This window comes from Aulonocara sp. 'chitande type north' Nkhata Bay, linkage group LG4 (assembly GCF_057382095.1).
Source record: "Aulonocara sp. 'chitande type north' Nkhata Bay isolate Kocher_YH1m ecotype deep benthic linkage group LG4, A_spYH_male_GT1.1, whole genome shotgun sequence".
NCBI lineage: Eukaryota > Metazoa > Chordata > Actinopteri > Cichliformes > Cichlidae > Aulonocara > Aulonocara sp. 'chitande type north' Nkhata Bay.
In genome coordinates this window covers 13126669-13152262 of record NC_141347.1, presented here as the reverse complement: position 1 = coordinate 13152262, position 25594 = coordinate 13126669, and the positions used below count along the sequence as shown (strand labels likewise).

General features: G+C 40.7%; 1 protein-coding gene across 7 annotated transcripts in view; it reads left to right on the top strand.

Annotated features, from left to right (window-relative positions):
- Positions 1 to 25594, top strand: part of mei1 (meiotic double-stranded break formation protein 1) — a 66266-nt gene that overhangs the window by 11111 nt on the left and 29561 nt on the right. For 4 of the 7 annotated variants that reach the window (XM_086288528.1, XM_086288526.1, XM_086288521.1 and 1 more), the window contains exons 6-18: positions 623 to 728; positions 5097 to 5306; positions 7703 to 7881; positions 9761 to 9875; positions 10557 to 10783; positions 11855 to 11958; positions 15952 to 16086; positions 16532 to 16646; positions 17145 to 17236; positions 17541 to 17688; positions 18095 to 18206; positions 22281 to 22341; positions 23010 to 23107. In XM_086288528.1, the coding sequence (XP_086144654.1) occupies positions 623 to 728; positions 5097 to 5306; positions 7703 to 7881; positions 9761 to 9875; positions 10557 to 10783; positions 11855 to 11958; positions 15952 to 16086; positions 16532 to 16646; positions 17145 to 17236; positions 17541 to 17688; positions 18095 to 18206; positions 22281 to 22341; positions 23010 to 23107 (1702 nt within the window). The remainder of the gene's footprint in view (positions 1 to 622; positions 729 to 5096; positions 5307 to 7702; positions 7882 to 9760; positions 9876 to 10556; positions 10784 to 11854; positions 11959 to 15951; positions 16087 to 16531; positions 16647 to 17144; positions 17237 to 17540; positions 17689 to 18094; positions 18207 to 22280; positions 22342 to 23009; positions 23108 to 25594) is intronic. The other 3 variants (XM_086288522.1, XM_086288527.1, XM_086288524.1) reach the window with 3 other exon arrangements.

Genomic DNA, 25594 nt, shown 5'->3' with positions numbered 1-25594 from the left:
ACGGATCCCAACAAATTAAAGTATGTTTGCTGATAGTAACACCATGTGATTCAGCTAATAACACAGGGATTTCATCATTTGTGAAGCCAGGCTGAAAACACTCAGCAATCTGTGCATTCACGACTGGATGTAATACCGGTAGCTTAGCTGTAGCATTTGTAGCTGAGGGCTTCAGCTTCCGGGTAACATGGAAATGACGTCATTCACGTAGATTACTGATTGGCAGCGCTAACTCGAAATTTCGAGTTGCTTTTCTCAAAATTTTGAGTTAATATGTCGAAATTTCGAGATAATAACTCGAAATTTCGAGAAAATAACTCGAAATTTCGAGAAAATAACTCGAAATTTTGAGTTATGGATCCTTTTTTTTTTTTTAGTGGTGGAAACGGGCTTCCATAGTAGTAGGATATTTAGGTTGTTGTAGTAGTTTTAAAATATATTTTGGTCATTTTGAAGATTTTTTTTAACCTACCATTAAAATAGCCGTTTAGCTTTAAGACACCCGTGCAAACCGATGTTGTAGAGCTTTATGATCTAATGCATTAAGATTTCCTTTATATTACTGTGTGTGTGTGTGTGTGTGTGTAAGTACTGATGATTTTTTTCTGTGTTCTTTTTCTAGCTTACTGAGCAGCTCAGTGTCAAGCATTTCCTGCCTACATTCAGCTTCTTGGGTAACCTAATAAAAGCTGCCCCTACTGTGTCCCAGAGCCTTGTGACTCATTATGGTGAGACCCTGGAAATGACACTCAGTGAGACCTCAGAGTAATACAGGGACACGTAGCCCCTAGTAGTAGTAGTCTGTTTTCATCCTTGTTTCTATTTTCTTTACAGTCCATTATCAAGAAAGGTACATCAGTAAGCTCGTCTCTCAACACGAGCGTGAACTTTATCTCGTCAAGTGATAAACAGTTCTTGGAAATGTTGTAAGCAACGCATAATTTTTCCCCTTTGTTTTTACCAGCACTGGATACAGGTGGAAAGGTGATGCGTGGACTTATTTATAAAGTTCATGCTTCATGAATTCCTCTCATTGAGATTTATAATCCGGCGCTAAATACTTTTTAAACTGTAAACATACTGCTGTGTAGCAGGCCACAGCCACTGACCCCTTTGTATAGCAAAGACATTCATTTGCCTTACGGAATGTATAGAGTATCTGCAAGAAATTGATGACGTGCGTTGATTCAGGTCAGTTTTTAAAAATCCAGTTGAGACAGGATCGGTCAGGTTTCAGGTAGCTTACTGTGCAGTCTCTGTTTCACTCTTCACTGTGGCACTGGAGAGGCAGAAACTGAATTAAAAATGTATTATTTCAGGGGCTAAGATCCAAGAATGTGTTCGAAATGTAGAGTTCACCTGAAGTGGAAGAGGAAGATATAAAGGAATACATAATTTTCCTGATCGCTTTTGTCTTAGAGAGACATATCTACATTTCAGTCACCGTAGCCTATATTGATCTTCTTAAACTGTATCCAAGATGCATGGAAAGCATTGTCTGCATGTATTGGCAACATATCCAGGACGTTCTATACCAGCTCAGACAGGCTACAGCCTCCTGAGTCCCCTAGTTGGATAAGAAAATTGGCTGATGGAAATAGCTGTACTATGTCTACTTTTGAAACCAGCTTTCTCATGCTGTTCCCTATTCCACCTCCTCTGCCTCTAAGAAATTAGAAAAAATCACACAAGTCTATCTTCCATATCCTTTCCCCTGAACTCTCTCAATTCAATCTCTCTAGCTGTTATGACCTTTTCAATTGCTCTCCAGCTGCACCGAGATAACCAACCTTAAAATTCCATCTGCATAGCCAATCCCATACCAGCACCTGCTGAAAGTAAAATAGCAAAAGCTACAAATACTGCAAATGTTCATCCGAACCTTTTCCCTGAATCTCCCCGTCTATATGAATGTATTTATCTAGGTACAAAGCTGTAGTATAGCGAGCTGAAAAGATACTCCTCCCCCAACGCACAGTTGTTGATTTAATCTCTTTTACAAGCACCTGTATGATATCTTTGTACTCTCCGAATCATTTTTCCACAGTGCTTATTAGGCTTTGTCAATCAGCTTCGTGTTCGTGTGTGCATTGTGCTGTGTTTGTGTCACGCCTGACTGCTTGTCTTTACGATCGAGCGCGAATGTGGTCCTTATGCCAAAAAGGCAGCCACCGTAGTTATTTTATTATGCTATGTGTGTCCACCTCTCATGTATTTTCATGAGTTTTCCAAGCTCCCTCCAGCAGCTGCAGGTAGTGGTGAGTTGTTACAATGTTGATGCAAGATGTGGGCTGCCACTATTGACTGTGTGTGCTTGTCTGTGGCCTGTCACTCAGCAAGTCTCTGTGGGGCTGTTTGGACTAACGACAACAGCAAGGCAATGACAACACAAGCCCAGAGCACCCAGGAGATTTCCCTCTGTCTCTGACTCACTGGCTGCCTGTCTTTCTGACTGATTAACCCCTCTTTTTGTCCTCACTCGTTGACTTTTCTCTTCCAGAATTTTCTCTTCGATTTCTGTATTGCTGATACTGATTGAGGAGCGGATACAGACAAAACAGGGAAGATGAAACAGATAAGAAAAATGGAAGGCAAAAAGAGATAACAAGAGGGATGAAAGAAGGAAAGGACAATAGTGCAAGTTAAAAATGTTTCTCACAAGCTGATATGTAAAAATATCAGCCATCTAAAATTAAACAGTTAAATGGCAAGTTTCATCATTTCTATAGCTTTGCATCATCTCAGCATTCAGCATTTCCGCTTTGTTTTTGGTTTTTTGCAAGCACTTTTTTATGCTGAGACTTTTCACAAGACATTTTTTTTAGAAAGTGCTTACAAAAATATAGAGAAACTAAAATGTTTTTTAATAGACCAAGAAAGAGGAAGCAGGGTGAAGCAACAAGTGCAAAGCGATGGTTAAATACTGTAGAAAGCGGATCAGAAGATGAACAGAGAGGTAGTTCAAAGCATCAGAGTAGGGCAGCCAAACACTAAGCAAGGTAAACAGAAATGAACTTTTGCTCTTTTCTTTAAGGAAAGCACAAGACGACCTTTTTGTCTGTTTGCCGTGCCTCCCCCGTGTTTGTTTCTTTCTCATTGAGTGGCATTAAACAGCAGCACGTCGCTTTATTTCTCATCTGTTCTTTTGCAGCTCATATTTTGTTCCCTACATTTTTTTTATCCTCTGTCTGTGGAGGAGTTACCACCCCCTCTACCTCTTTTCCCTTCTTCTCCCCCACCCCCACCGCTTCTCTCTTTATGCTTTGCTGTCATCTTGGCCGCCTCATATATTTCGGTTTAATCAAACATGTCTGGGAGCTTCTTCTGCTTCACATGGGTTTTGATCTGCTCCAGAGAGCAGCTGGCTTGGATTTGGCTCTCCTGCTCTGTCATCTCTGTCTCTTTCTCTCCATGTTCGACACTCGCTGAGTCCCGTGTTGCTTTGTGCTCTTATCCGCTGTGCAACTATTCTCATTGTTGCTGTTTTAGACATATTTGACTCTTTCACCCCTCTTTAGCCACTCCAGTCTCCTGCCTGTGTCTCATCTGCCATCGCGTATACTGGTGTGTTCACACTAAATTCTTAATTTTTTGCCCTTTTATTTACATTGATGTATAAAGGAGAAAATTATGAGTAATTAAGTTCTCCTAGCAACAAACTAATGTTAGGGTTCAAATTATTTTGTGAAAATAATTATAAAAGTACTCGTGTTTTTATATTTTTATGCTCCAATCTACGCCTGCATAGTTTTTCAATCTAGTCTGCTCACACTCTCATCTGCCGTTTAACTCTGCTCTCTCCCACAATTGCCAATCTTCAACCGTTTCATCTTCAAGGCAATTTTCCCGCCGACACTGGGTCCACCGTTGTCTGTCATAGCTAGAGTTGAAACTCTCCACCTTGTTCCCAGCAGTTTGCACTTTTTCCATTTTGTAATCTCACTGTCCTTTTGTGGTGTCTGTTGAGCTTCTCTCACAGTAATACAATTACTTCACCTCTGGGTTTCTCTTATTTTCCTGCATTTCTGTACATACTCGCAGACTTCTTTCTTGGTAATTGAAATGTACAATATCTTGAAATGTCACATGATGTTGCAATCATACGTCTATTTATGCACTTATCAGCAGCTTTATTAGGTACACCTCGATAGTACTTGGACCCCCTTTTGCTTCCAAAACTTCCTTAAATCTTCACAGATTCAACAATGTCCTTGAAACATAACTCAGAGATTTGGTCCATACTGACGTGATAGCATCACACAGCTTCTGTGGATTTGTTGGTCCACATCTGTGAAGTTAATCGCCTGTTCCACCACATCCCAAAGGTGCTCCATTGGATTAAGATCTAGTGACTGTGGGGCCATTTGAATACAGTGATCTCATTCTCATGTTCAAGAAACCGGTTTGAGATGATCTGTATCTCTTTATGAGATATCGTCTAATCCTGCTCAAAGCAGCCATTAGAAGATGTTACATGAAGGTCATAAATGAATAGACAATACAGCAACAATACTCAGGGAGGCTGTGGTGTTTAAATGAGACTCACTTAGTACTTAAAGGCCTAAAGTGTGCCAAGAAATTATATCCTCCATACCATCCACCACTGCCTGCCTGAGCCCATGAGAGAAGGTAAACAACATGATTTTATGTTGTTTATGCCAAATTCTGACCCAACATGTAAATGTTGCAGCCAATATTTGCCCAATTTTCTGTTGTCCAGTTTTGGTGAGTCACTGTAAATTTTAAGCTCAGTTTCTTGGTCTTAGCTGACAGGAGTGGCACCCGGTGTGGTCTTCTGCTGCTGTAACCCATCTGCTTCAAGGTTCAACATGTTGTGAATTCAAAGATGATTTTCTGCATACCTTGGCTTGAGTTCCTGTTGTCTTCCTATCAGCTCAAAGCTTTCTTGTTATTCTAAATGCATTGAGTTTCTGCTCTCTGATTAGATAATGGTGTTAACAAGCAATTAAGCAGGTGTACCTAATAAAGCAGCTGCTTCACAACAACATACAGACACTTAACAACTATACCACATGATTATGCCTGTGTCTTACTTGTGCTCTAAGTACTTACCTGTTTCCATTTCTCTCCACCAGTGCCCCTGTTAGACCGCCTGTGCTCAGCGCTGCTTTTCCCAGACGAAGCACTGAAGGGTGCAGTGGTGTATGTGTGGCTCCAACTGCTTGGAGCTCCTGGGGGCTCAGCAGCCCAGTCCTTGCCTTCTGCTGTTAGGGACAGAGTGTGTAATGTGTTGCTGAAAACATTAGCCAATGCCAGCTCCCCGCAGTTCCTCAGATATTGTGTCGGTGAGAAAAATATTTTGGTTGAATACATTTTATGAGTTTTATTTTTTGGGGGTGATTTTTTAAACAAATCCTTTTATAACATAGTATGTTTTACAAGATGGATAAAGTAATGTCGATGTAATTTGATACAGCATGTTGGGAAAATGACAGTTGATTATCATAAAGTAATCTCAAGGCATTCAGTTTCAGATTTTTAAAAGTATAATTGACTACATCAGTAGCTGCTTAAATGAAAAATTGCATATACCGTATTTCCCGGACTACAAAGCGCACCTAAATATTAGCCGCACAAGCTAAAATCAGGGGAAAATCCTGTTTTGTACATACATTAGCCGCACCTGACCAAAAGCCGCAGGTGTTTCAATGTTGACTTATCATATGTAAGAGAATATGCACAAAGGGAATTGTCAGGAAAGAGATGGCTGTTTGGAGACATCACTTTTATTAATATTTTGAAAAACAAGTTATGGGTACATATTTGCACATGTAGTACATAACAATAACCTACAGCACACCAGAACAATAGATTCGGCCTACCTTTTAGGCTCAGGTGCAGTGACACAGCTTTAACAAGAAGAAAAGTCAGTCATTCACCACCATCTTTCTCTTCTTCCTACGCACTAAAACCACCAAAGTCCTCTTCTCCAGTGTCGGATACAAACAGGCTCATGATGGCTTCGTCATCCACTCTTCTTCTCTCCTTCGTTGTCACTTTCAAAACCAAAGAAATCCTCATTGTCAGTGTCAGAGTCGAACACCCTCAGAAGGGCCGTGGCGGTGTCCTCCTCTCCATCATGCAGCAGTCCAGCCCTTCAAAATCCGTTGGTGATCGTGGATGTTTTCACACTTTTCCACGCTGTCAGAATCCACCGGTGGAGTTGGGCATAACTTGCTTTTTGGGCATAACTTGCAAGTTTATCGCCGCTCATCATCCACGACTCCCGCTGAACGCGTAGCGCTACTTTGAAGTTTGTTTTTCGCGCTACTTCGTACGGCACTACGTTGCCTGGCGGACGGACATGTGACTAACATACCACTCTTGAACCCCGATCCTTCCGCCAGGCAACGTAGTGCCGTACAACAGCGGAACACACAAAACAAATCGTCTTACGATATGACAAAAATCATGGAAAATCCATAGAAAAGCCGCACCTGACTAAAAGCCGCAGGGTTCAAAGCTTGTGCAAAAAGTAGCGGCTTATAGCCCGACATTTACGGTATTTGCGTTTTTGAAGTGCAAATTAAACTGATACCTAACTAGAGTGAAATTGGTTTTCTACCATCTAAAAGTCTGATCATGTAGATTTTTGTTATTCAGGCCTTAAAAACAAGGATCTTGGTGAGATTAAAAGAGAGGTGGTGAATTTGTAGCAATGTATGAAACAAAATTTCACTCCCTGCTGGCTGAGAGAAGACAGCCGAGGACTTATTTGAATGGCAATGTGGTCATTTGACATCTGCCTTTCGAACTGAAAAAAAAATGTAATTTAAGAAATTTCCCTTACTTTGTACGGCTTAATAATAACAAAAAGGAGTTGTTTTCTTCCCTAAATCCCCCAAATCTCCTTAAGAGCGAAGCTATATGGAGAAAGAGGGAGGATTATGTGGAGATGAAAGAGTCCTGCTATCTGGAGGAGCTTTGACTTATAAGGACAATAAGCTTGCAGTGTGCGCTTTGGTGATAACCAGAACTGAGATCTACATTAGGTACAGACATTTACGAAAAATAAGACAGTCATTATCTCCCAGAAATTTAAAGTTGGAATGTATGCCACTGTAATAACTTGGGAGAAAAATGTGTTGCACAGCAGGTTTGAAATAGAGGTTGGTTTGCAATTGCAAAGTAAACATGGCTGAACTGTTGTTATTAGTTTAATACCAGCAAGCTTACCTACGATAGCAGCAACATGATGGAAGAAGCAGGAGGTATTATTAATTTTATTTAGCATTTGGAAATGGCTACAATATATAAGTAAGATTATTGTATTTTAATAATGCTGCACTTTGGGAAGTTGCATTTTTGTATTTTTATGATTACAAATCGGTGCTGAGTCTGAAGAAATCCCTCACCGTGAGACTTTTATTATTATAGAAGGTGTTTAATATTTATAAATGATTATCTAATATAAAACTTCCCTCTGTGATATTTGAAATAGCCCAGTTTATTATCAAATTAATGGTGGCGATTTTCAGTGGTGACACTGACGCTGTAGGTAATATTTGTGCACCTTTTATTCTAAATTTAAAAAGAAACCAGACAAAACATGAATGTATTTATCAGCACATGCATGTGTAGATCTCAGCCATGTTTAGGCCTTTGTATAAACTTTGCATCGTGTTTAAAACTTCTGATCTGTGTCATTAGTATCTGTAACAGCTTGTCTTTCATCTGTTAGGCCTGCTGTCACAGCTTGTGCATCTGGCTGATGCTGTGTCAGTTCTGATGAACAGCCTGAGCTGTCAGGTCATGTGCGATGAGAACGAGGACATCCTCGCCAACAACAGCCAGAGCCTCAGCCAAAACCAAGACCAACAGCCCCCTGACCACTGCCTTCTGCCTCTCATACTGAAAAAGGTCTCTGTCCAAACATCCTGCTCTCATCCCCAAGACCTGCATTCTGGCTCTGACGATAATCATAACAAGAAGTTCTAATCCTGGATTATTGTGCCTTTGAATAGGGATTCAGTGGGGTTTTACCCTGGACAAATATTTGTGGTTCATGTCTGGGAAATCATTGTGTAGTTTACATCTCGTTAGATTTTCTCAGTGATGACTCACATTACAGAACAGCTAATGACGTTGGGAGGTTTTATGGAGGGCTCTGTTCTCTAATGTGTTGCTTCTAAATGAAACTCTTAACTAAATAATCAACGCTGTGACGGCAGACCAGCACTGTTTTGGGATTGGTTGTCGGTGAAACGACTACACCCTCAGCCGTATATAATCTGCACCTAATCCATTTCTGTGTGGAATTTACAAAAGTATAAATCCCCCCTCGGTACACGAGTCAATATGTTGTAGCTCCAGACTTTAACATATTCAAACGAAAACAAGAAGCACTCCGCCAAGGCACTTTACTCTTAGGGGAATAGTATTATATTATTTATTTATTCATTTTTTTCTTTGTTCTTTTTAAATCTACTTTATGAAGTTTTTAGTGCAGTAAGAATCAGATAAAGGTAGCATGACAGATGTTTACTTTGATTACACAAACATTATGTAGGAGTAGGTAATGGATGATAAGTACTGATTTGTAAATAAATGAACATGAATAATTTGAGCTTATTATATAAGATTGTATTACAGTATATTTCTAGCTAACTAGGCAGCTTGTTCTCTTTCTCTTGACAGTATTTAACATATTGTAGGGTCAACTTGAATGAAACGAGGGTCAAAGGTGACATGATATTTAGATACAAACTGTACACCAATATGCCTACTGGTGGTGGTCAGAGGGCTCGGTGGCGCCAGTGTCCGGCAGCCTCGCCTCTGTCAGTGCGCCCCAGGGTGGCTGTGGCTACAATGTAGCTTGCCATCACCAGTGTGTGAATGTGTGCGTGAATGGGTGGATGACTGGATATGTAAAGCGCTTTGGGGTCCTTAGGGACTAGTAAAGCGCTATATAAATACAGGCCATTTACCATTTACCATTTAATATCATTGCTTGATTGGTGCCAATGCAAACAGGCAGCATAATTTTAAGCAGAGTTTTAAAGAGAAAAGAGAATTTCTGAAAGTTTGACCTTAAAGATGAGGTCAGAGGTCAAACAAACGTAATATTTAGAATACCAAAATATACTTCCCTGTATATCGACAATGGCACCAAGAAACATCAATAAATCTGTATAGCATTATTATCTCTTTGAACTTCAGATCAGTCTCTTGGCCTTGAAGGAGAGGTCAAAGGTTAAATGTGACACGATACTTTAAAACTTTAAATGGTGTTTTCTGTATGTTGATAAGGTTTTAAGGCTGTTTGTCAGTTTGCGGCCAATAAATCATTAAGTTTACCTTGAAAACCTGGGTGGATGTAAGCCAAATTTGAATGGATTGTTAACATGACCCCACTCGACACCCCTAGAAACTTTTAATAGAATTCATTCAAAACTTTTTGAGCTTTACAGACTCAGAGAATAAACATGCACACACACACACACACACACACACACACACACACACACACACACACACACACACACACACACACACACAAATGCTGCCAAGATTAACCTTCTTGGCAGAGGTAACTAACACACTAAACTGCAATGCCACACAGTGCATGGAAGATGGGAGCCAGTTGTTGCTTCAGTCTATCATGAGCCGTTAGAATCGAAGAAACATTTATAGTGTAAACACTGTAGTACTATGGAAGTCTTGCACACTGTTTGATTAACACGCATCTTTATTTAAGTCAAGGATTGGAAAAAAAAAAAACCTAAATTGTGTCTTTCAGTTGCTTCTGAGTGGCGATGAGAACTTGCAGGTGACCAGTGCAAAGTGTATTGCATCTGTTCTGGTTCATTCCCCCAGTCAGTACAGTGCTCCCTTCATCAACGCTGACGTACCTGGTAACACGCACACACAGGCACACAAACACAGTCGCTGCGATGAGTTAATGCCTTCTTTGAATTGTTCTATTAATGATTTCCTCTGTGTTCCCTTTGGATCCTTCTCTTTGTCCAGACTCCTGTTATTATGTTATCTGCCACTTTGTATTTCTTATGCTGTTTGCCTGCGATTATTATTGTCATTACTTTTGATGAGGCTTTGGCTAACATTGTCATAATTTTTGCCGTACTGTTTCACATGGCCCTGTTATATTTTTCCTAGTTACATACCTCCATATGTACTGTTACAACGATCCATCTGTATAATGTCAGCAGCCCCACCCGCCTGCTGCTCAGACCTTTTATTGTTCAAGGGCGAGCCAATCAGAAGAAAGAGGGAAGTAAAACCAACGTGTTTCAGACAGAAGATGTGCTAATGGGCTACAAAAAGACCCGCTGAAATAATCTAAATAAATATTATTTTGAACTTTAAATCATGTGAAGCTTCTCTAGTAGGGTCCAAGAATAAAAATATGGAGCTGGGAATTAGCATAACAGGTCCTCTTTAATGTGCAAGAAAACATTGCCCTACTTTCAGAAGAGTGTTGTAGTAATTCTTCCCTGTCCTCTCTTTTTCTTTCAACTTTGTTTAAAAGAACAAAACAAAGTTTTAAAATTGTCTTTTTGTCACTGTTTTTAAAGAGTTTCTGTTTGACCGTCTGGCCTGTAGTAGCAACGAGGTGCTGCTGTGGTCTGCCTACAGCTGCTTGCTGCTACTAACTGAGGAGCCCCTCTTTTTCTCCCAGTGTCACTCTGTTTACGGTGAGAACACAGGCTGTAGGAGCACGACCACTGTATCTCTCTGTGTGAATGCAAAGACAAAATATGTCACTACTGCAGAGGCTCCGGTTGCGAATGGCATAAACAAGGTAAGATGGAAGCGTTTGTTTCTCAAATGTTTTGGCTTCACTTTTGTGCATCTGTCTCGACATCCATCTTTTAAATCTATGGGCGAGACAGCCGAAACAGCAGATCAGAAACCATTCCTGAGTGAATTACGACGATGCCATCTCTGCTTTTTGTCTTCAGCCCTGGGTTTTGTTGTATATCGGTTAACGTATCTGAAAATAGCTGCTGCTGGATAATTGATGGAAAGACAGGTCCTTGACAGCTTAGATGGAATGACGCTGCACTCTGTAATTTTTCTGACAGCGACTGGAAATTTTAATAAACCCTCCAAAGTGGAAGTTTCTCGACATCTGCATCTGCTCCATCTGCTCCCAGTCGCATTAAAATTGAATTTAGACCAATAGAATTTGCTACTCTATTCTGGGTTATTTCATCTAGACAGCTGGTGCTTTTGTAATATAACAAGAATCAGGCAAAATGGCCAAATATTAGGAAAATGGTTACAGAAGCGAGCAGTAATTGCTGATTGGGGAAAAAATGTCACAATATTGCATTTCTTAGCATTGTTCAGACACATGCATGTGTATGTGTCACTCTGTGTGTGTGTGTTTGTATGCCTTTGATGTGAGCCATTACAATGGATTATGCATGTGAGGCCCCACAGTAATTGCAGCACTTCAGCACCACCCCAGAGAAATAGTTTGAGAAACACTTGCTATGCAGACTTAATTTACGAGTACACAGGATATCTGCTCTAACCACTCCTTGTTGCTGTTAGGTTCTTGCTCTAGGTCAGTATGAACACAGCAGCAGACTCCGTGTAGCAGTAAATTAGAAAGATGTACCGCTGTCTCTGTTTGTTTAACATGCAAGGCTGCGAGTGCTGTTGTGTGTGCATCCTTTGTGATACATTTATGAGCATGTCACTCATTTTAATATGCGAACTTGCTGTAGGCTGTAGTCTCTCAACAACTCTTAAGAACTTTGGCACCGAGCAAGGTTAGAGAGTGTTTTTTTGTTGTTGTTTTTGTGTCTGCTCATTTGAGAGTTCGAGTATTTCTTTGAAGCAGTGAGCATGTTTGTGTTGCAAGCTAGGTATGGAGTCCTTGGTGCGCAGTCTGAAGGAGTCTTTGCAGCTGACCAACCTGGAAGTGCCAAAACAAGGGTTGCTGCTCCTTAGAGAAATACTGGAGAGGTGAGATGGATATTTATTTTCTTCAGTTACTCTATTTATTGACTAGCTCCATAGTGTAGTAGTTAACACATTTGGCTAACAAAACAAAACAAAAAGGTCACCAGGAGGGCAAACAAATCTCTGGGAGGCATGCCTCAAATGGGGCATTGGCATGACAAATCTGTGGCAAATCAAATATGCAGATCCATCTGCTACGACAACCCCTGGCAAATAAGGGAGCAACTGAAGAAGAAGAAATGATAATCACTGGGATCCCAAAGTAAATAGATTAATATTTAAAATGTTATTATACAGTTTACAATATGGCTCCCTCAGAAAATACGCTGGTGATTAGCCAAATGATATTAATATACTATATTGCCAAAAGTATTCACTCATCCATCCAAATCATTGAATTCAGGTGTTCCAATCACTTTCATGTGTATAAAATCAAAATCATGATAGCCCAGTCGTGAAACTTCCTTGTTACTAAGTAATCCACAGTCAGCTGTTAGTGGTATTATAACAAGGGGGAAGCAATTGGGATTGACAGCAGCACAGCTCGGAAGTGATAGGACTTTTTTTTTTTTTTTGCCTGTCCCGTTTGGCCCTTTTGCTATCAGAATTATTGTCTAAAGGCAAAGAAAGATGCCCAACGGATTTACTTTACCAAATTGACCATCCCAGCCTTGCCGTTATGGTCCATTTGATTCACCTTTTACTGTTTATTTTATTTTCATTTGCTGAATACGGGACAGACTTGACTGGTGGAAAGAAAGAAAGAAGAAAAAAAACCAAAACCAAAAAAAAACAACAACAACAACAGAATAAGCAGAGAGAAAGAAGAAGAAAAAAAATGCATATATCGATCACCTGGATCACCTGTTGAGAAAGAAAAAAAGAAAACAAGCAGAAGAAAACGAGAGCAATAGAATAAACAACATCACAATGATTTATGGGAATACGACAGTAAATACCAAATACTAAACATTACCGTGCAGCACACAAGATCGACGGCACACAGTGCGCTTCGAAGTAGTAGCCAAAAAGGGTGTAGTTTGTGTGTGTGATCACCCGTGTGTACACCTGTGAGCATGGACGCGCTTGTTTTTAAAAGGTTCCTTCATGTAATGATTTGCTAGAGGGTGTGGGGAGCCACTGCCCCCGTCCTCCAGGGCATGAAGCAGGTATGGAGGAAATCAAAACTCCAGACATCCAGAGGCCCTCAGAACATAAGAGACCAAGGAAGACCAACAGAGGGGCAGCCGCGCCACTGTCCCAGAAAGAGCTGAGGAGAGTCCCCGATGAGGGGTCACTCAGCAGCCGCGGAGCAGAAGCCAGGGGGGGGTTGCAGTGACGCGCCCGTGAGCTCCGCCAGCAGCCAGCTGTGCCTGAGTGACCGAGCCCCAGGCCGAGAGACCGGGGGCACTCCGCCCCTGAAGCGGCCCGAGCGAGCCCCAGGCTCCAGGCCCCGATAAGTGGCCGCCAAGGAGTGAGCCGGTGTGTACCCGGACGCCCATCCCCGGACACAAAGAACCACCAACGCACTGATGATAGTGATAGGACATTTAAAATCACAGAGTGGGGTCAGGTCATTTGCAGGAGACCTCCTAACTTGCCTTGGCCTTCAGATTAGCTCAAGAACAGCGCAGAGAGAGCTTCATAGAACGGCTTTCCATGGCTGAGCAGCGCAATGCTTAAGGTCAGATGCAGTGGTATAAAGCACGCACTGGACTCTAGAGCACTGGAGATGTGTTCTAAGGAGTGATGAAGTGCACTTCTCCATTTGGTAATCCGATGGACAAGACCAGGTTTGTTAGGAGAACGGTACTTATATGACTGCATTGTGCCAAGTGTAAAGTTTGGTGGAGGGGGAATTATGGTGTGGGGTTGTTTTTCAGGAGTTTGGCTCGGTGCCTTAGTACCATTAAAAGGAACTCTTAATGCTTCAACATACCAGGACATTTTGGACAGCCTCATACTCCCAACTTTGTGGGAGCAGTTTGGGGATGGCCCCTTCCTGTTCCAACATGACTGTGCACCAGTGTAAAAAGCAAGGTCTGCAAAGACATGAGCGTGTTTAGTGTGGAAGTACTTGACTGTCATGCACAGAGTTTTGATCTCAACCTGATGTAACACCTTTGTGATTAAGTAGAGCTGAGCCAGGGCTTCTCGTCCAACATCATTGTTTAATCTCACAAATGCAATTCTGAAAGAATAATCAAAATTTCCATAAATGTTGAAAAGACTTCCTAGAAGAGTTGAAGCTGTTATAGCTGCAAATGATAGGACTGCATCACATGTTTGTGAAGGAAGACGAGCAAATACTTTTGGCAATATAGTGTTCAAATGTTTGTTAAACCACTGATTCAATACCCAATACTTATATACGTTTGTAAAATGTTCCTTGTGGCTAGATATGCGTGTATTTTGTAACGTTTTTAAAAGTTATTCCATTATTATTAAACCATCAGCACATCTGTCTGTTTGCGGTAAGTTGTGGTTGTAAAGTTTACATAGTGTATGTCATTTCACCAAAACCCCACAGCCAATTATGCTGAAGATTTTACTCCACCACACATTTGCTCGTTTACTGAACATCGCGCGCAGCTCCATCTGCTCCGACAAGGAGACGCTACCTCCTGTAAAACATGTTAAATACAGTGGACTGGAAACTTTAATTAGATGTGAATTAACTGTCTGCTGTCTCGGAGATGAAAATATATCTCAAGCCAGTAAAAACAGGAGTCTTGTTTCTGCAAGGTTGACATAATTTTAATGGAACGTTTCCCCTGTCACATGGCAGAGATACAGAGGATAAGAGATTTTATAATCTTAGGGGGAAATTTGTCCTTTACGCTGAGTAGAAGTGTAAAAAGTAGCAGGGCCGGTGCTCTTAAAGTGCTGAACAAGCTAAAGTGTGTGTGTGCACCTGTGTGTCTGTGTGTGTTGTCTGGGTGTATACTTGTATATCTGTCTTTATGAAAAACAGTTTGAGTTTGAGACCCAACATTTTAGGAGGTTGAGGAGGTTTTTTTTAGACTAGGTTTAGGTTAATGTTACGTGTAAGGCTTTGAGTAAAGCATTGAATTGTAATGGTAAAGCTATAAAAGCTATATTTTTATATAGAATCACCCGACATGACTCAGTTATTATTAAGGTCGGGGTTTGGGTTGGATCATCCACAGCGAATAAAAATCAATACAGTGCTCTAACAAGAACCATTATCACACATGCTCTGCAGGCTTGAACTTTTCAAGACAGCAACTAGCTGAGGTACAAGTCTGCTTTCAACCCTCTAGCCCCCCAATACAAAGTTAGTTTGATTACAGATTGTGCCATTGTGCACATAATGTAACTAATAGCACAGTTAGGAAGTTTAATTAGATTTGAATATAGTGCCTGCTGTCTCGGTGCATTCACTGCTAAGTGTAAGTGAGTGTGCTGCCTCCTGCACGCAGCTACCTCGCTTAAATGACGCAGGGGTGGCACGACAATTTGTGTGTTTGTGTACACTTCAGTGTGCATGCATGTGTTATTTAGGATGTTCTGTGTAACTAATGTTGCGGCAACAGTGAGCCAGTGCACAGCTGTGATGCTGCAGCTTGGAGATGTACTCTGGTGATCTTTCTAAGGCCGATAGGTCAGCACTATTTGTTTATTGTGTGTGCCTGCCCTTAAAGAGAGTTTGTGTGTGTGTGAGTGAGGGAGGCAGGGACTCAGCAAACAGTCACTGCTGCTATTGGCACAGCAGGACAAAGAATTATAGATAAGGTCAGGCAAAAAGAAAAAGTAGACGGTCAGCTTTTTCATGGTTTCTTATTGACTCTCATGTCAAAAATTTCCTATCAGTGAAAAATTCCTGATTTCTTTTAGCACAGTTCTCTGCAGCTTTCAGATCCACTGTGATGTGTCATTTTTAAATGTCTTCCTTTTTCATTCTTTGCTTCAACAAGCAAAACCCTATTAGGTTTCCTGGTAATGCTTTACATGTCTGTTTGTGTGCATGTGCAGACAACCTGCAAGTGTGCGTCTGTTCCCCAGTGGCGCAGGGTTTGTGGCAGTTTCAGAGGTCCTGGTTGGTGGAGTCTCCTCTTCCTGCCTGCTGGTAGCCACACAGGCAGCCAGCGTTACTTCTGCTTTGTTCAGGTATACACAAACATGTATGCTGCAAATATGTAAAAGAGTTACTTCTTGCCAAAGGGCGGTTGTGCAACTATATCCTGAGGAAACACGCAACCTTTTAGAGTCTTTTAAAGCAAATTCTCTGTATAATTTTTTCTGACCTATTAGTGATAAAGTGACAAAACAGACAGATACATTGCCTAAGACCTTTATGCACACAGTAAACACATTAGTAGCAGACATGTACAACAACACAGCATGACACAAAAAAGTAAAAACATACTTACACACTTAATTGATCGTTTGAGCTGTTTTAACTTCTGTGTAGGTCACACATGGGTGTACATACAGAACTACTTGATATCCACACCAATGCCCTTCTGCAACGCTTGCTTGTTCTTCCCTGCACCATCCACCTACTCCACCCCCGATAATATCAAGTGTTTACTTTTGTGTTTGAATTCTTCAGACTCGACCACCAGTCCAGACCAGTCCAGTACGAGGCAATAATCAAGTTGATAGAGGCCATCACCAACAGATTTGTCAACCTAACGCTGCCCTCCCCCGCTCATCTGCGAAGCTCTGTGAGATTTTGTTTTATCTGCAAATGGAAAAATACGAGATCTGTCTCGTCTGTCAATCTGTGCCAGGTTTTACAGTGAGTGGTCACCACCACCCCACCACCCACTGTGGTTATCAGTGCTTTCAAAAGTTACACTGACACAGAGCTCTCTTTGATGCCGTTTTTTTTGTCTGTCACCGCTGTTTTTTAAAGAGTCCTGATTCCTGGCTAAAAATGAACAGTGTTGCAACAATGGTATTTAATGTGACTATCAACAAGTTTGCATGCACTTATATTCAAGCTGAAACATTAAAGTAACAACCAGAGATATACACGTGAGTGGGTGATTCTTGTATAACAGAGGGGTCTCTTTCAGTCTGTTTTTATGAAGAGGTTCCATTATTTACTAGTACTTGTAAAGGATGATGGTTTTCTGTTTGATGTGATTTCCTGACTTTTGCATCATTTCTTCTCTCTTTTCTGCACTCCCTTTTTAACATCTCGCTCTGTTAATTTTCAGGGGAGAATGAAGAGGTCAGATCCCAGCAGCCAGGCTTTGAGGTCTGAAAGATTTCTGCTCCAGGCCCTGGTCTGTTTTCAGTCTGCCTGCAGGTCAGAACGTTGTTAAGTCAGTGGCATCACTGAATAAACGCATTTACAAAGTTTTATGAGTTTCTTACAGTATGTCTGTCAGATTTTCTCATATGGATGAAAAAAGGTGAAAATGAAGAAGATGAAAATAGGACTGAATCAATAACTATCGTAGAAGTAACTGAATTACATCTTTTCTGTTAAACTGCAGATGGAAGAGCTTAATGAAATCCTTGGTATGAGTGTTTACAGATATATTTTTTGCATCTATCTCTGTGTATTTTTTTATAGGCGGGTTATTGTGTGTGTTTGATATCTGTTCAAGGCTGGCTGAGGAGTGTGCATCAGACCCTGTTTTGAAGGAGAACACATTTACAGCTCCATACAAGCACAGCGGTGCTCAGGACTCTCTAGAGTCTCTGTGTCAATGCCTGCTCCGCTGCTGTGACGCTGTCTGGATACCCACTGTTATAGTGAGAGCTGAAAACCATCACACACACACGTACACCCAGATTTACATTAATCATCTTCTCATCTTAACCCTGTGTCTCTCTTTCATAGTCGTAACCAAACACTTGAGGAAATGATCAATTGCCGGCTGCTGTTTTCTGAGAAATAGGTCATGCTGATTATAATGCACCGTCTGGCGGCTCCTCTAAATGACTATATTAATAAGCACAGCCACACAACCTCTGTCTACATTAGCTTTGCGTACACATGGACATGCGTGCCTATTGATCAGTGCCTCTGCTGTAGTGTTGGTAATTGTTTTTATGTTATATTTCGTTGGGTCTCTTCAGGCTAAAAAAATCAATCACACGGGAAAAAATTGTTTACAGTTTGTGGTTTGTTTTTGTCTGTAAATTCCTATGTGTGTAGAGGATGTGTGAGCGTGCACCCAGTGCCCCCATACTGCAGAACTTCTACTCTATCCTATCTTCCCAGTTCACCCTGCTTCCATCTCTCATGCCTGCCTTTGCAAATAAGCTCGGTGAGTTCTGAATAAACTCAAAACAGCAGTAGGTGTTTCATGATAAGAAATGATATGATAGAATGATGTACGGTATCATTCTTTTTTTGTCTGTGGTAAATCTTAGTCTTGAATAAGAATGTTTTCACAGGAGTCTATGCAGTACTTTGAAATACTAAGTGCACTCATAGCTGCTTCCATTTGAATTATAAGCAGCAACCAGCTGATGCTAATCAACTGAGCTTTATTAACTGATCAACAGCAAGTCCAAGTATCTATATAAAAGCAGAGCTTTTGCCAGTTTGCTGGTCTGGAACATTCAAGTATGAATGGCACAATCTTTCCGGCAGTGGATATCTGAGCAATTTTGCCCGAGGTCAAACTGTGCAACGCTCAAGAGCTTGCAAATGAAACCAAGAGCCACATCCCAGGCTCTACAAAAAAACCAAAATAACATCAGCACGAACACCTCACACTTAATGTGAAGCACGGTGGTGGAGGGGTGATGATTTGGGTTTGTTTTGCAGCCACAGGACCTCAGCACATTGCAGACACTGAGTCAAAAATGAACTCTTGTGTATATCAAAGTAGTCTAGTGTCAAATGTGTCAGTTTGTCTGAAACAACAGATGACTGCATGTTGTCTAGGCTGCAAGGTTGTGTGTTGCAGCATCTATAAGAATTATTCCTAAACTGTTGTTCTTGTAATGGTTTATTGTATAGATAACAAATGGTATATAGGACAGATTATTCACAAATTATAAAGATGTTAGCAGAGAAATGTAAGTTACTTTGGTATATTTAAAAAATACATTGTTATTGACACGGACACAATAAAATATTTTACTATGTATGCTACTGTAAGATCACCAAAAGACTTGTTCTAAATTATAAAGCTACTTTCCTGGATTATAAAGATTATAAAGAATGCTCCTTTAATGAAAATTTCCTAGTATAGCCAATAATATAATTTATATTAGATTTGTGGTTTTTTTTAATGTTCACAGAAAAGGGTGAATCACTTTCACTTCAGGTTTCCTGCACATTTAGATTTTAGCTTTATTATACCGGTAATACGATAATCAGTTGATTTATGAACACTTCGATCCTGGCCAAAGTGAATTTACAGACGTTAACAGATAATGTAAACAAAACATTTTGACAATAAAACAAACGATTTTTGATTGACACACAAGTGAACAGGAACTGCAATAGTTTACCACAAAGTTCAGTGGAGCAGTTCATGTGAATGTCTTCACCTTGCTGTGTATATAAAAGCTTCCACATCTGAAAAGGGAGACCAGTGCGAATATTGGATATGCCTGCATTCTTTCTAATCACCAGCAGGAGGTGACTGCTCTAGTTGGAAAGTGTTTTTAATACATAGTGGTGTTCATTTTGTGCGGATAATGGTCAGCATTAGAGTCAAAAAGTACGACGAAGAAGATTTAGCCTTTGCTTACCACATCATTTCCAAAAAATCACCGTCAGCTTGATGCTTCAAAAATGGCTGGCGTTACAGAGGCTACTGCCATCTTTTACATACAGTTTATGGCTTTACAGTGCAATGGGAAAGCACACTTAATTTTCACACCATGGCAGCACTAACTACACCACAATGTAAATACCACATTTGTTTGTCTGGAGGCTGATAGAACTCATTTACAGTGTAGTGAGATTCATGATATCAGTAGCTGAAAGGGCTTGTAGAGCCCTCACAGCTCATGTTTCTAAATTAGCCGCTCCTTTGAGTCTTGTTATCGTTGGCTCTGCAGATATCACGGGTGGTATTGCTAGAAACATACAGCCAGCCCACATCACCACGAGTCTCGAGGTCTCCGTGTGTCTGATCTTCACAGGAATACAAAATACAAACTAAATATATTTCCAAACAAGCCTGTTCGTTTAATCCAACTTGGCCAATTAAACGCTTTGCTTAAATGTTGTTTAAAGTCTTAAATTGTTTTACTAAATGAAATAAACAGAAGCAGTTTCATCACAAAGCTTTATTCCCAGCTAATCATATAAAAAGAAATTAAGCTCATTTTATTTCATCACCACCAACATATTGTGTTCACCGCCGAGCCACTGAACCTTTGATATGGTTAGATAACGTTTACAAAATGAAAATCGGGCTTTTGCACTGTTTGATGCCAGAAACAGTAATATCAACATTTTATTCTACATTTATCAAAAGTGAGGCTAAATGCCTTAATTAAATTTGATATCGCTGTAGTGGGAAAACTATGCAGGCTCTTAAAAATTGGCTGTCAGCACGATGAGACTCAGTAATTGACAGAGAACTTGTTGCCTCTGGCGTCCAGACAAGCCGATGTGGTGACATTATAAACAAACCTAAGCTCGGTATTTGTCCTGGAAGCGCTTATCAAAGCAGAGCAGTTTCCTGCAGATGTGGCATAGGTCCACATGGACAAAGAAGAAAGCAATTTAGTTCCCTTATGGGATTAAAACATCTCTCTAATAAGTCTGAGGTGCTTTCTCTCACTGAAGCACTGCAACGGTCAAGATATTAAATACAGCTTTACAGTATAGCCTTTTTTTCCTTTACTGAAGGCAAATTTGTCATAAGTCTTCAGTGATTCATTAAATTAAATTTAAAAGTTATTTTGTGTTGCTTGGAAACTAATTTAAGATAAAAAAAAATGCAAAGGTTTGGGCATCATGAACTGATGGCACCTGTGTTTTACCAGCACTTTTTCATCCCGGTGTTTCATAAAATGCATTTTTTTAGAGCCAGCTTGTGTCTAAACATGAGGTCTCCGTGGCTCGCTAGTGTGAGACCTGCAGCATCTGTGTTAGAAAGCTGAATGTGTTTTTCACTTTGTTTTGCTTTTTTAATTCACTGATTCCCTTCATTTTTACTCACTGTCACTAGTTACATTTAGGCACTGAAAACTACTGAGGCAGGGCTGAGAGAAAATTGTGTGCGAGTGGGGAAAAAATGTCGCTTTAAAACAGTAATCCTGCATGTTGGAAAATGACAAGTTATAACCTGTCAGTCACACATTACACCTAAAAGAAACCTTTTTTTGTCAGGACTCCCTGCAGTCCTGTGAAAAACCACCCTGTGATTCAGAAGCTTGTAGAACCACATTTTGCAGCAATATCTTGAAGAAATGTTTTTCTGTGACGTTATCAGTGTCTCGCATCAGTGTGGTTCACTCTTCTTTAGACCATTGCTTCAGTTCATGCAGGTTTGTGGGCATTTGTTTATGCGCAGCTCCCTTCCAACCGCAGGATTTCACTCTGATTGAGGTCTGGATTTGACATTCTGCTGCAGACTCTGCTGTGCGTGGGATCATTGTCCTGTTGTGTGACTCACTTTTGGCCAAACTTTAGATGTCAGCCCGACAGACAGAGAACTTCAGATTTTGAATCTAGACTAATTTGGTATACAGAGAAGCTGATGGTCGACTCAATGGTCCCATGATTACAAACAAACCCAAATGATCACCCTTAAACTGTGCTTGATAGTGTTGGTATGAGGTGTTGTCATTGTAGCTGAAGTCTTGTTCTTTGTTCAGATCAACGTTTGCAAAACCTTTCCAAACAAGTCATACTTGTTCAGTCTTTTTCTAATTGTTCTGTAATAAACTGTGACATTTAAGATGGTAACAGAGGCCTGTAGAATCTGAGATGTATTACCAACAACAACTGGTAAGTCTCACCTAGTTGATCCTAATCAGCTATACTACTACTCTGATAGGGTGGACATGGCAGTAAGGTGACATGACTTTAAATGTGACACATGAGATGAGATGAAGAAAATTTTGACAGCCTAGAAATAAAAAAGAGCTTCTATTACTCTTGCTCTTCCTCTTTCTCGTCATTTAAATTCATTGCTAAACTCGTCATTACCACACTGAGCTTTGGGTCGGTGTTTTCCTTAGAATTAGGCTGAATGGTTTTTTTTGTGTGTGTTTACACTAACTGTCACATTTTTTGTTAGTGGCTTTGATGTACCTCAGTGTTTGCATTATATAAATGGTGTTTTTGCTATCATCCTCATCTTCTTCCTCATTTCTCACTGTGTAGTAGTTTATTTATTCTGCTCTTCACCTCTTCTTCCCTCCAGCGTCCTCTGGTTTCTACAGACTGGCTGTGGAACACAAAGGCCTCCTCTGTGCAGGAAACAGGTACATTGTAAGAGGATAACCTGAGGACACACACACACAGAGACACACACGACAATTAAAACTGCAGCGGCGCACGCGTGTTTCTCTACACTGTGTGTATCCAGCCGCGGTGGCTCTGTGAGCCGAGCTGCTATTATCATTCTCTGTCGAAGCACATTTAGCAATGAGGCAGATAACACCGACCGAGGCATCTGTAATTTTTGAGTCACTCTACTTTTTTTCCAATAAGCCAGTCTTCTCAGCAGTGTGTCTGTCTCTAAGCGATGGATCTACTACTTCAAAGTCCACAGTGTGCTTTTGCATTGTGTGTGCTTTGTTTTTCACATGTAAGAATATGCGCTTTTGTGGGTCTTCGTGTTAGAGTGTGCCTTTTTTTGTGTTCGTATACTAGTGTGGTCATATATGTGGTTTACTTGATAGGCTTAAGCCCACCCCCCGTGCTCTGAGCTGTAATGAAACTAAACACTGTGCATTTCATCTTTGAGAGAAGTTTGTCAAAGCACATCCTGTCCTCGGTTTTACAGTTAGCTCTTAGCTGTATTGACCGCGCATTGAGCGGTAATTGTTCACTGTTTGTCTCTGGTGCCCTCATTCTCTCTTTTTTTAAAATCTTTTTTTCCTTCGGTGTGTTTGTTTGTGTGTGTTCAAGCGCCTTTTCCCTCTTTCAGGAACCCAAATCTGAATGCATCTTGCTGTGGTTTTCTACAAAAACTCAGTATGTGTCTTCTCTCCCAGTCAGACCTTCCTTCTGGCTCCCACCAGCACGGTATGCAAATACATGCACGTTTGCACCACACACGGAGACATGCAGTCAGGGTAAAAACCCTGTTGTTGCTCTCAGCCTCTGAGCAGTGATGTCATGCTGCCAGTTTTCTGAGAAATATTGAACTGTCATTGCAGTTTATCCGAATAGGCTAGGTCAGTGTGTCACCAAAGCACGTCTTAGCTGTAGCTGAGGTTTTCAACTGTTTTTTCCCCATTCACAGCTTAATCAAATATTTACCGCCTGTCTGTATTAACGTGATACATGTAGGTATAGTTCATACTCGGCAAACTAAATCAAACTGACTTCATGTTACATTCAGCAGGTGCTTCTTCATCAAATCCTTCATTATACATTTTTTTTACCCAGAACCGCTGCCATGAACTGACAAAATGATGCTGGATTTTAAAAGTAAATAAGGTTCTTTTGCAGTTTTGCTTTAGTTTTTCTTTGTCACATGCCTGCTTCCTCGCCCACTCAGGCTCACGCTCTCTCTCTTTCGTCTTTATGTTGACTTTAAACATCAAAAACTCGAGCGAGAGTCTCATTTCCATCTGACTCACCTGTTCTTTTGAGTTAAGTTAACTCTGTTCTTAAGGAGGGTCTGACAGTCAACAGGCAAGCTTAAGAAAAAAACAAAGAAAGTGTTTGCACGTTGACTAACAAGAGCTCCGGTTTCTGTTAAGGATGAAAGGAAGGGAACCAGGTGTGCGGACTATAAACACGGTGATTGTGTTAACTGGCTTTGAATTGTATTTCCTATGTGAGAGAGCTCAGGCCAAGGCTTTTAAATGTCAGCGCGCTTTATGACACATAGGTCCGCACAGGTAACATTTCCAGTTCCAAGTGCTGGTTGCTTTTAATTCCATTACACGGAAGCAAATGCACAAACTCCATACACTTCCTTATTTCACATCACTGCAGCATCCACTAAAATAAAGAGCAAAGGAAAGCAGCTCATTGGTAACTGCAGCTGTCCCCCGCAGATGTGTCTGTGTGACACTGACACCAGAGTGGAGTAAAATATTTCTTTGAGGTAATGAGATGTAAGAGTTGTACGAGTAAGTAAGCGCGTGTGTGTGTGTCTGTGTGTGTGTGTGTGTGTGTGTGTGTGTGTGTGTGTGTGTGTGTGTGTGTGTGTGTGTGTGTGTGTGTGTGTGTGTGTGATGGTGAATAATGAGTTTGGCAGAGCGAGAGTCCTGTTTGTTTCTTTTCCTGCCTGTCACCATCTTCCTCCCTTTTATCATCCTTATCAGGTTCCATTTCATTTTCAGCCTCTTGCTTTCCCTCATTTTTCTTCCCTCTCATCTTGAAATTTTCCTATCACATTTTACAGTGTATGTTTTTCTTGTTCAAAAACTCCTGTTTTTCAGGTTTTTAGCAGATTTTTTTCCCTGTCTGTCATGTCCTGCTTTGTGTACAGTCTCATTAGTGCTTTTAAGATTTTATATTACTGATTACTCCTGTGATACATCACAGCGTGTCATCGGGATTGTGCTTTTAAGATATCTGCTAATCTCATGTGAATGTTTAAGAAAAGGCTCTTGTCCTCTCGTCTCGGATTACTTTTCTGTTCTTTAGGACCTGAACAGGAGGCAGTGTGTCACTGCTGCCTGCTGTGTGGGTCTATTTCTTTTTTCTTTCCCATCTGTTGTCCCCTTTCTCATCTTCTTCATCTGTCTACCCTTTGCTGTATTTCTCTCTGTCCCAGTCCTCCCTCTTAAACTCAGTACAACCCCCTATTCTTCTTCACTCCTCACTCTTTGACTCTTTCCCTGGAGGTGATGGCTGCATTGGTAACTGGAGCCCTTCTTACTTTCCTCTGTTTTGTAAACAGTATATTTTCTTACTTACAGTTACCCTCCAGACCATAGAGCTCACTGTTGCCACCCTCTCTCTCTCTCTCTCTCTCTGCTTTTCCTGTGCTTTTTGGTTTTTTTTCCTCATTTCATTCTTTATTTTCTTTGTTGCACTTCCCGCAGATGCTGTTGGAGCTTTACTGTATATCCACTGTGTAGTCATGGATCAGGGTCTGTGCCTTGCCTGTGCCGTTCTTCTCCTTTCTCTAACACTGCTTTCCTGCTTGAGCCCTTCTGTCTTTCATCTTCATCTGACTCCTTTTTTCATGTTTTACGTTTTCATGTTCCCTCTTATGCTCCCTTTCATTTCACACCCATCATGGCTTTTTAATCCATCCTAATTTTTCTACATTATGCAACAGAATGTGTTTTTTCAGATAATATTATAAGACATTAATTAAAGCTTTTCCATGTTTGCTTAATGATGAATTTTGGCGTTGTAGTTAGATTTGTTTGGATATCAGTCAAGCCTCACTCGTTTTTGCCTGTAAAAGAGTGTTTTTTCATAAACATCAGCTTTGGCATGCCTTCAGTTGTTTAAAAATAATAATAAAAAAATTAGTGAGTAATACCTGTTTGGAAAATTGGCCTCAGGGCCTCTTCTGCTGTGTTCTGTTTTATTTTCACCACC